Source organism: Muscardinus avellanarius (assembly GCF_963383645.1).
Source record: "Muscardinus avellanarius genome assembly, chromosome: 14".
NCBI lineage: Eukaryota > Metazoa > Chordata > Mammalia > Rodentia > Gliridae > Muscardinus > Muscardinus avellanarius.
The window spans coordinates 82,090,135-82,101,724 of record NC_137800.1 but is presented as its reverse complement, the minus strand read 5'-3'; the positions used below and the strand labels follow the sequence as shown (position 1 = coordinate 82,101,724).

Here is an 11,590-nt window from a genome sequence, read left to right as displayed (position 1 = left end):
AGAATCCTCGGGGAGAAAAGTGCCGCGCCTTCTTCCCAGTCTAAAACTGCTTGAGCAAGGCTCGTTTGAGCAGGAATGCTGCACAGCAGACATTCCCTGCAACAGGCGCGCGGCATCTCCTGGGGAATAGTATTAGGCATGGGGATTGAGGGATTTTTTTTTTGGAATTGGCTTTGTTACCAAAAAGATACCTGAGACTTATGTTATTAATGGCTTCAAATTGTTTTAAATAATTCAAGATTTACTCCCTGAAACTGTAACATTTAAGTATGAGTTGCACCTAAATTTCCAAATAACTGATCTAACAAGAATTCTATGAAGACTCAGACAATAACAAGCAGAACAAGCTTTAATGGCAACCGATCCTTCCCAGGTTTTTTTCAAACAAATATTAACAATACATCTAAAACAGAGCCAAGACAAGTTGTTCCTGCCGTTATGAATTCTAAAAGGCCAGCATGTTTACTCAGAGGTAGGCTATGGTAAAGTGGCTACTGACCCCCCAGTATCCCTACCCCCTTTTTGGTTGTACAATGGGTGCGTGGACGCCGCAGAATAGATGGGTACCAGGCACAGCCTTGGGACATGGGAAAGTATGAAACGTTCCTCTCCTTAGTAGTGCCTATTGATTAAAAAACAATGATGTATATTAATCAGAGAGTATAATGCTTAGCATAGGATATTATTTTGATATGATAGTAGTAGTTAACAATAAACTTCTGATCTTTTCCATGGTTGCTCGTAAGAGGAAATGTTCCCTTGAAAAAGAACCTGGCCGTTTGTCACCTTGCCTTGATGTATTAATGATCTTTGTATACTTATTGATGGATTAATTCTAGGAATAATTGTAAGAGTAGAATGTAGCCAAAAAAGAAAGTATAAAACCCTTTGCCCAAACCGAAAGTAAATAGAGCAGCTTCACTCTCCATTGCGTCTGTGTGCTGTTTCTCTGCCGCACTTCGCGGACTCCTCACTCCACAGCTCGCGTACCCCTGACTCTTTCTAGGGCTGGACCCCGGCAGAAATGTTTATAAGAAAGACATGAAACATGGTTTCTGCCTAGTTTCCGCTACACCACGGAACCCCCGGCATCTTCATTTTAATTAATTATTTGTGATTATTATCGCCTCCGCTGGCTGATGAGAGAATTTCTTTATCACGTGTTGGGGGTAAATTCCTTTCCCAAAACAGTACAGAACTTTAGGCTGCTTTCGAGTAAGTCTATTTCTTAAAATGCCTCCATTCTGTCCTAACCTTGTTTATCTGACTTTAGGAGGCTCTATCATCACCAACTCTTAGGGAGCCAGAAAATGATCCCTCCAAAACAATCCGAGCTAGTGTCCTGAGCTCCAGAGATGTCCTCTCTGCTTCAGGAGGGGCTCAGAGGATAAACCTAAGATCTTTTGGTGGCAGACTCAGAGTCCAGTACTTCTGAAGGACATTACAACGCCCCAGGTACCGAATTTGCAAATTCAGTTTTCGCTGCGGGTTTGATTGAATTGACAGTCAAGATAGAAAGACTCAGAATCTTCTCGAAGAATATGCAACCCTTCTGGGTGCCCACATAAGATCAGATCTCCAAATTGTGGGGTGCCTCTTCATCTGAGAGGCAAAAAAGAAACAAAAGAAGCTGGGCACGCCTGTTATTCCAGTACTTTGGAGGCTGAGACAGAAGGATAAGTTTGAAAACAGCCTCAGCAACTTAGTGAGACTGTCAGCAACCTAGCAAGACTCTGTTTCAAAATTTGAAAAAATAAGATAGGGATATAGCTCAGAGATAGAATATCCCTCGGTTCAATCCCTATTAAAACAAGCAAACAGACAGACAGAAGAAATTCAGGCCCAAATTATTATGTAGATCCTGGGAACCAGACCACTATGTTTTTGATCATTTGTACAATTAATTATTGCAAAGATCACACAAAGAGCCACATCTCTTTGACATTTAACATTCAAAATACCAATATCCACAATGAGTACAGATATCCACTATGTTTACATGCGTTTTCCTGTAACAAAGCACTCTTAGTTGGAAATGGGGATATTTAAAAATACAAGCCAGTTACATTAAGAACAGGTGCTAAAGCCTGGCATGGTAGTGCACACTTGTAATCCCAGCACTGGGGAGGCTGAGACAGGAATATCACAGGTTTGCAGCCAGCCTAGGCTACTTAGAAAGGCCCTCCGCAACTTAGTGAGACCCTGTTTCAAATTTTAAAAGAATAAAAAATAGGGCTGGGGGTGTCGCTCAGAAGTAGAAAGCCTCTGGGTTCAATCCCTAGTACTGCAAAAACAAAAACAAAAACAAAAAAAAGGTCCCAATTCTTGGGAATATTCTTTGAAACAAATTGCCTTCTTTTGTCCAGCTGTTCATGTTCAGGCCTGAAGTTGCCTGGCAGGGAGTGGTTAGGCATAGAACTCAATCTCTTCCCCTCCCCTGTCTCTCCTTTGCTTGCCTGAGCCAGGTCCGCAGCTGCTGAGAGATGTTCTGTGGAGAGGTGAGAAGAATCTTAAAAGCCAGATCTCAGCCCCAGTAGAAGAAACATGCAAATAAGCACACAAGGAACCCAGAGCGTTTCTCTTACCTGGCGCGCTAGGTGGAGGCTGGGAGAGTCTGAGGGCCTCTCGGGTGCCATGTCGAAGCAGTGGGACGCACTAGGAATGAGAAGGGCAGACTCCCAGGGTCCTGAGGCCTGTGTTACACTTAGGACATGCCAAGGGTCTGCGTCCCCTAAAAAGAAAGGTGAAGGTGGTGTTAGTTGGTTCTGGGTAGGAGCTAATGAGCCGGGTTCTGGTGGCATGCTCACCATTGACGAACAGCACCTGGGTGGCCCCAGGAGTCTGGCCACCATAGTAGGAGTTTGTCTTGGCCACAGCCTGAGCCACAGATGAAGCTGAGAGCCCAAACACCTGTTCACACAGTGCTAGGTGGGAGGGCAGTGCTGGGAGCTGGGAGAAAGGGCACTGAGGACCCTCACAGGTGACATCTGTGGAGAGAGATAGCCGTAGGGTGGAGGGCACACACAAGCAGCCCCACACACCCCTTCAGTAGTCATTTGCAGAGCTCTCACCAGGGATGACCTCAGTGAGCTTTCAGTTTTGTCAGAGACTCACACATCCCCAAATAGTGATAACCCCGTGTGATCAGGGCTGTGGTACACACAGGCCAGAAAGTGCGGCCAAGAGGGAGCATGGTGGAGTCTGGGAGAGATGCTGGAAGGGGTAAAACCCCAAGGAATTAGCAGGAGTGAGCCAAAGAGAGAGCATAATAAACAGACAAAATAGAATATGTGACAGTCTGGAGGTAGGAGGAAATCTGGAGAGACTAATACTCAAATCAGACCATGTCTCCCCTGCTTAAGATCTAGAGAGACCCTGTTTCCAAATTTAAAAAAATATAAAAAAATAGGTCTGGGAGTGTGGAGGTAGAAGGGTTTCGAGGAACCCCAGTACCACCAAAAAAAAAAAAAAAAGAGAGGAAATGAGTATCCAAGCGAAGAGATCAGCATGTCAAGCCTTCCTAAGTTATTAGAGGGTGTGCTCAAGACACATAAAGCCTTATTGAACACTTACCGTATACCTGCATTATTCTTTGCAAGTTATGTATATTACCTCCTTTAATGATGGAAACAACCCAATGAAAAAAGCACTGTTCTTTTCATTTTATAGATGTGGAGACCAAGGCATACAGAGGAAATTCGCTTGCCCAGATTTCCCCAAGATCACATAGGTGGGATCTGGAGCTGACATTTGAACATTGTCTTTATATCACTAACTGACTCCAGAAGATGTAGGAAAAAATGTTGATCTGAACTCTGCATTAAGATTGTCAGATTTAACAGATAATACAGGATGTCTACTTAAATTTGAATTTCAGATAAACAAAAAAACCATTTTTTTTTTTTTTTTTTTGCAGTACTGGAGAATGAATCCAGAGCTCTTCTATCTCTGAGCTACAACCCCAGCTCCATTTTTTTTTTTTTAATGTGGTACATTCTACCAGGGGCATTCTACCACCGAGCTACACCCCAGTCCAATTTTTTATTCTTTATTTTGAAACAGGGTCTCAATGAGTTGCAAAGGGCCTAAGTGGCTGAGGCTGTCCGCAAACCACTATCCTCCTGTCTCAGCCTCCCAAATGCTGCGATTACAAGTGTGCGCCACCACGCCAGTCCAGTTTTTATTCTTTATTTGAAAATTGGGTCTCACTAAGCTGCAGAAGGCCTCACTAAGTAGCTGAGGCTGGCAGTGAACCTGTGATCCTCCTGTCTCAGTCTTCCAAGTACTGAGATAAGCATGCACCATCATGTTCAGCTCAGAAAACCCACTTTCTTAGTGTATGCCATACTTGAAGTACATTTATACTAAAAAACATTTTTGGTGTCCTGTATTTTATCTGTCAGTTCAACCCTGAGGTCTAAGCGGGTCCAGGGGAGGGTTCTTAGCAGAGGAACAAAACCATATTTAAAACATCTTTGACCTGGTGATGGTACAAGCTTGTAATCCCAACATTCAGGAGGCTGAGACAGGAGGATCATGGTCTGAGGACAGCTTCAGCTACTTAGTGAGACCCTGTTTCAAAATAAAGGAGAAAAAATAGGGTTGGGGGTGTAGTTGTGAGGTAGAATGCTCCTGGGTTCCATCTCTAGTACCACACACACACACCAAAAAAAAAAAAAAAAACCCTCAAAACAAACAAAACACCATCTTTGGATGTGGTGCGGAGGTTGGATTTTATAGGTGATCAAAACCAGAAGACCAGGGTAGGGTCCAGGCAGGGCTGGACTGGGCCAGCACAGGACCTGCAAAGGTAGGAAAGGAGAGGAGAGGCTACTGAAGGTTGTTCCAAGACACAGTGTGGGTGGGACATAGTCATTGACAGGCCATCTAGATCTTAGGAAGGAGACATCTAATAGATTCAGGTTCTTCTAGTGACTGGGGGGTGGGGGTGGAGACCTTCCTGGAGCAGAGACAGAGAAAGAGCAGGTTGAAGGCAGGATCACTGGAGAGTGAGTGCCAAGAGGCCTGTGAGGGCACTTGTGTGACTGTCTCCCCTCTCCAGTCCACACCTGCAGCTTACACAAGGGATGGGAGTCAGCTTAGCTGTGGTGTGGAAATGAAATGGCTCCAGACCACCTGGGAGGTGACCCTCTGGGCAGGGTGGTATGCAAGTTTGGGGCAGGGCAGGGCAGGGCTGGGCCGGTCACTCACAGAAGCCGAACTCCGTGCAGGTCTGGTACAACCACTGCCGGTCACCCACGCCGGTCACCTGGGGTTCCGTAGCTCTCAGCCGGGCCACTGTCTCTGTTCGAGAAAAGCTTAAACACCTCTGGCCCAGGCTGTGCATGGCGATCTAGGGAACAATATACACACATAGGTATACTCTCTGGCTGACCAGGGCCAGACTCATAAGTCAAAAAGAGAAGAGTGAGTTTCTGCATTCTCCTGAGTCAGTGGTCAGAGAGGGTAAAGAAGGTGTCCCTGTAATCAGGTGGATTGTATCACCTGTGAAAGCCTGGGCAAGTGATAATCTTTTGTGCCTCAGTTTTCTCTTCTGTAAGTGGGGTTAATAATGGCACTTATCTCCTGATAATTCAATGAAATGAGCTTTGAGTCACTTCTCACAGTACTTGGTCCTGGCACCGTCAGAAAAGTGACAGCTGGACGGTACGTGTGGCATCAGAGGCTGACATGCCCCCTCAAATCCCTGGGAGAGTTTTGTTTCCAGGGCTACACCTTCCAAACGTCAGGCCTGAGCTGCTTACAAGTAAGAAAAGTAAGGCCCAGAAAGGGTTCTCATTTGCTAAGTCACCCGGGAGGTAAGGCAGGAACCCTAGTGGGCCAATCCCGGTCGGTGGTGGGGTGCGGAGTGTGCTCACCTGCACCGCCCGCCGAAGCCCGCAGTAGGGTGCGGGCCGGCTGCAGTTGCCCCCGGCCTGGAGGAGGAGTCCGCAGAGCTGCCGCACGCTGAGCGGCGCCCCCGCCTGCCCGTCATACTGCACGGTGCCCCCCACCAGGGCCTGCAGCGCGCCCAGCAGCTCCGCCTGGTCATCCACGCCGCCCAGGGACCCGCAGGCGCCCAGCTCCGCCCGCAGCGCGGCCCGGACCGCTCCTCCGGCGCGCAGCCGCCGCTCGACTTCGGCGAAGGCTGCAGACACTGCCGCCCTGCACTGCGGGGACGAGGGGGCGTCGGGGCGGATAAGGCTTGGCCGGCTTTCCCAGCGCTGGACCTGCGTGCAGCTTTGGCTCCAGCAGTCCCTCAGCCACGCTATTAGCCCCGCCCAGCGAGACCCCTTAGGACAGGTGTCCCTCCTAAGCCCCGCCCCGCCCAGCGAGACCCCTTAGGACAGGTGTCCCTCCTAAGCCCCGCCCCAGCCGCACCCACACCGAGCCCACTCTGGGATCCCTGTCTCTCCCAAGTCCGCCTCCGCAGGGATGCGCCTCTCCTTCCAACGTCCCTTCCACCCCCAGTTCCAGGCTCCTTCCAACATCCATGCACGTCCCTCCTCGCAGCGTGTCCACTGCGCCCCGTGGACCGGTTTCCCAGCTCCGGCCTCTCCCTCTCCCCACGGTCAGGCCCCGCACTTACCTCCCGCGACCCGCCGATCGCCGTGCTCGCGAGGCTTCTGGACACCACCTGCGGCGCAGCAGGAGGGAGGATCAGGGAGGCGCTGGACACCCTGGACACCCGGCCCTCCCGGACGCGTTTCCCTCACCCGCCGCGCGTCCTTGCCTCGTTATACTCGGAGAAATCCAGCACTGCCCGGACCGGGGCAGAGGAGGCGACGGAGGCAGAGATGAGATGAGGAAACTGAGAAAGGAGACGCGGTCAGCCTGCAGCCGGGGTGGGGAGCTCGCTCCCTGGGACCCTTGGGGAGTGGGGACGCGGGGGAGGGCGTTCCTATCCCCTGAGACTGGGCTTCGCGGTCCCAGTGCCCTCCCTCGTCCCACCCGGAGGGGCCCGGGACCTTCAGCCGGGCCCAGGCGGCCAGGGAGCCGGCGTAGGAGCCTCCAAAGCAGATCCAGGGGCTGGAGGAGGAGATGTTGAAGAGGCGGGAGAGCGCAAGGCGGGCAGAGACCGTGTCGGCCAACCTGGGGCAGAGGGGACATTTCCGTCGCTTTTCCTCTTTGGGAATCCTTGAAGATGTTCCCTTTCAGCAAGCTGGGACACCGAGAATTGAGAGGACAGAGCTGGCCAGCTCTTCTCTCGAAGTCTTTCTTAGGAATCTCTAGACCACCTACACTAGCAAAAGTGCCTAAGTCCAGGGACACCCTGTTCTTGCGATCTTCGAACCCTCTACTCTCCTCTTCCCGTGTTAGATGCGAAAGAAAAGAGATTCAAGGCGGTTTAGATGAAGCTTAACAAATATAGGGGCAGTTGGAAACAGTCAAGGAGGGCTTCTCTGAAGAGGAGGAAGGTGGGCAAGAGGTATTGGAGGAGAGAGTCCCAAGGAGAAATAAATAAACACTGGGATGTTGTCTAATATCTTCGTTCTCCTCTCCTGGCTTCCTTTCTTCCCCAGGCTTTCTGAAATAGCTTGCAGATAGTGCCGCCATTCTACTGCCCATAGAAACCAGTCTAGCTTGCAGAAAAATAAGAGATGTAGAGAGACACAGAGAAAGAGACAAAGAGAAATGGATGTGGGCATAGAAAGATGGAGACAAGAATGAGACAGAGACAGGCAGAGACTGAAACAGAGGCAGAGAGAGACACCAAGTAGGAGTGGGAGGTAAGTTCTGCGAAGAACTATAAAGCAGTGGAATGGAGTTAGCAATGGTGGGGTGCAGAGGGAGCTGAGTGGGGGCTGCAGATCTCTGGGAGAAGGCCACTGCTTGCAGAGGGGAGAGTTCAAAGGCTCAAGATGGTCTATAGAACAGCAAGGCCCTCAGATAGCTGGAGCCCAGTGAGTGGAATTTGGAGGTCAGAGCTTACTGTGACCAGAGCCTTTGTTTACTACAGGGCTTCACCAAAAAGGCTTTGTCTTCAACCTGAGCAATATGAGAGACAAGAGAGATTTGAGATGGTGGGGGTTGGGGGATCATGATCTGGTCTGTGTTCTTAACAGGATCACTCTGGTTTCCACCTGGAAGTTAAGGGCAGAAACAGGAAGACAGGTGAGATGCTGTGGCTGTAATCCAGCTAAGACGTGCTGGTGGACTGGACCAGTGAGCTATAGTGAGACAGACTACTCCAGGCAGTAAAGCAGAAGCAGAGATAAGAATAGACGGTAAGATACACATATATGGAGGGAGAGATGGTACCCAGAGTAGAGGGAAAGAGTAAGTAAGACACTATGTTAGTCAAAAAAGATGGCAGAAGGGAGTTAGGAGTTGGCATAGGGCAGTGAAGGTGCCAAGACATTCCTAGTCCCGTAACCCTAAACACATTCCCTGCCCCTACTTACGCATGGCGGCTGGACAAGTAACGCAGCTGGGCCATGCCCAGGCCCCCAGCAGGAACACTCAGGCCATAAAACCTGTGCTCCAGGCTTATCACCAGGGCACCCCAGGCCGGGGCCAGGGCTGCAGGGTGTCCTGTGAAGAGCATGTGGTAGGAAGGAGATACAGGCAGGGTGTAAGCCTGCACCCCTCAGGCCTCCCAGGTTCCTATGCAGTTCCCCTTCGTGGTCCCGCCAGCTTCCTAGCCTTCTATCCCTACCCTCACTTCTTACCTGTCATCACTGAGCCAGGCCCCAGGCTGCCCTCGCCCCCCAGATGCAGGAATACAGGTCCATCCTGGCCAGCCCTGTGTTGGTCATTCACCCAGTAGCGCTAAGAGGTGGGGAGAGGGAGAGGAATGGCGTTGCGAGAGTCCTAACCGTGCCCTATTCTCTCTGTGTGTGTCTCTCTAACTGATTGTCCTTTTACTCAGAAGTATCCAAGATGGACTTCTTCATTTATACATTTATTTCTCATCTGATTTTTTTCTCATTTAGAATGCAAGAGCTATAAACGCATATATATTTTGTCTGAGTTTTTATTCTTCTGTCCCCAGGACTAAGGGGAGTGGGTGATCCATAGAAGACACTATTTCTTGAAGTCAGGATTATAGAATATATAATAAATTGGATGAACTCAGGTAATCTCGTACCAGAGACTGTTTAAAAGGTGGCAGTGAACAATGGTAAGTTTGTTTATTCAGACAAGACACAGTTCCAAGTGCGTGTTGTGACAGTCAGGCCTAATTCCACAGCTAGTTCGAATTCCTGTGCATACAGAGACCTGGTGGCGGGCTTCATGGGCAAACTGAGAGGAGAAGGGGCCCTAAGGGACACTGAGAAAGTAAGTGAATAACAGGGAGAAGGAAAGGGTAAAAGACAGTCTTCAAGGGCCCAAAACATGGGACACTAAGAAAAGAGGGGAGAATAAAAGTGAATCTAAGATTAGAGGCCTGTGGTGAGGGGCTGTCTGGGGGACACCGACAGCAAGCTTAGTAAGAGACCCAGGGCAAATGAGGGCTGAGGACCCCCCCACCCCAGACCTCACCTGCAGAAAGGTCCGGCTGTCAGAGGCATTGAAGGGATCCAGGGGCTGCTCCAGCCACCCCGCTTTTGGCAAGGCGACTTCACCTGGGTCCAGGCCCAGGCCAGAGCGCTCCTGGAACTGCTGAATGTGGTCTCCCAGGCGCCTGAGAAGTGAGGCTGTGGGACATGGGAGGGAGGGAGTCAGGCCAGGCTGGTGGGTCCCATGCTTCCTCCTCAGCCCCCACCTACCTGGTGCTGAGGGCACCCAGAGGGAGGCCAGGAGCAGAGGGCCCAGCCAGGCGGTGGTCTCAAGAGCCATGCTGTCCAGTGCTCCGTGGAGAATGCCAAAGACACTGTCTCCTCTCACTGAGGACTTTTTATTATGTCTGCAAGGACTGGGCTTTAAATTCCTTGTCTTTCATCAGGAGCTCAGGTTTCTTTCGAAGCCACTCCTCATAGGTCAAGCGTCTGTAGGAACCGCTAAAGCAGACAGGGACGCAGAGTCTGTGCAGCGGCCTGCAGACGCGGCACCCAGGCTCTACACCCAGTCCTCTCCTCCTTCAGCCCCTCAGTCCATCCTCCCTGCCCCTCCGTCAACAGTCCTTGTGTCCCACTCTCTTTTCCTCCACCCTCCACCTGCCCCTGTTTTCTTCAGACTCCTCTTTTTCTGCCTTCCTAGTCTCTGTCCTTCCCACTTCAGTGGCGCCTCCTGACCCTGTGGGGTCCACCTACTTTCAGCCTTTTCTCTCCATCCTTGGTGTATCTTCTGTGCCCCTCAGCTGACCCAGCCCAGTCTCTCCTCAGCTTGTTCTCCAGTCCTGCTTCACAGTTCCTCTTTCTCCACTGTGCCCCAGCTTCCCTTTCCCAGCATCTCACCTCATCTATTTTCCAATCTCTCCCTCTTTCTGCTCCTTATCACCCCGCCCACCTCTCAAGCCCCAGCCTTGCCATTCTTCCTTGGAGTTCTCACTGTTCTGTGCACACAGCAGGCTCCCCCATGCTGCAGAATCTACCCTTCTTGCATAGCTCTGTGGATTGCTAGCTTCCATGTGGCTTGTTCCCTTACCTCAATCAGTTCCTTAAGACCATCTGTTCAGAGTGGTCTTCCATGGTTACTTAAAAAAAATTATCTATGGCTTATTTTTATTTTCTAGTTTATTATTTATGCTTTTTGTACCACTATCACCATGAAAAATATTATACATTTTTAAAAATTTATGTGGCACATGATCTATCTCTCTGACTAGAAAGTGAGCCCCATAAGGGCAAGGATTTTCATCTCTTTTGTTAATTACTCATCACTCAGTTCCCAGAACAGTATATAAAGTGGGCAGTCAATAAATATTTGTTGAGCAAATGAACAATTCATCAACTAATGTGGCTGGATCTACTTTAAAGATGTGATCAGAATCCAATGATTTCTTACCTCAAGTGCCGCACTTCTAAGCCACCATCACCTCTAGCTCAGAATATCACAGAGGCCATTTGTGGTCTTCCTGTCTCTGCCATATAATATTCTCCACTCAGTTGACAGTGATTCTATTAAATATAAGTCAAATCATTCATTTCCTGGTGTAGAACTCTCCCTTATTTCCCATCTTAGTCAAGGATAAATCTAAACTCCATGTGCATGTGACCTGGCCAGCCCCTATTTTCTTTCTTTCTTTCTTTCTTTCTTTCTTTCTTTCTTTCTTTCTTTCTTTCTTTCTTTCTTTCTTTCTTTTCTTGCAGAACTGGAAATGGAACCCAGGGACATTCTACTTCCAAGCTATATCTCCAGCTCTATTTTTTATTCTTTATTTTGAAACAGAGGCTCACTAAGTTGCAGAGGGCCTCACTAGTAACTGAGGCTGGCTGTGAATCTGTGATCCTGGGATGTCAAGTGTGCGCCAGTACTCTGGGCTCGTTCCCTCCATTCTTCACGTCTGACTCCTGGATCCCAGCTCCTGGCTGCAGCCACACTGACTCACTTCATATTTCACAGGCATATTGGCTACTCTCCTTCCTTAGATTTTTTGCTCTCATTATGATTATTTCTCCTAAATATTGCAGGTCTTAATTTTTCATCTTCCAGGTGGGTCTTACCTTACTGCCCATACAAAAAAGCACAACTCTTCTGAGCGCTG

At 49.4% G+C, this 11,590-nt stretch overlaps 1 protein-coding gene across 1 annotated transcript; it reads right to left on the bottom strand.

The window, feature by feature from the left end:
- Nucleotides 1-2,419: 2,419 nt before the first annotated feature.
- On the bottom strand, nt 2,420-9,783 carry PRSS16 (serine protease 16; the record flags this gene model as incomplete). Its single annotated transcript, XM_080710314.1, has 12 exons — nt 2,420-2,488; nt 2,586-2,731; nt 2,808-2,987; nt 5,212-5,353; nt 5,880-6,170; nt 6,590-6,637; nt 6,734-6,811; nt 6,969-7,092; nt 8,406-8,535; nt 8,673-8,772; nt 9,487-9,641; nt 9,714-9,783. The coding sequence occupies 12 exons, from the start codon at nt 9,781-9,783 to the stop codon at nt 2,420-2,422; spliced, it is 1,533 nt and encodes a 510-aa protein (XP_080566440.1).
- Nucleotides 9,784-11,590: the final 1,807 nt, after the last annotated feature.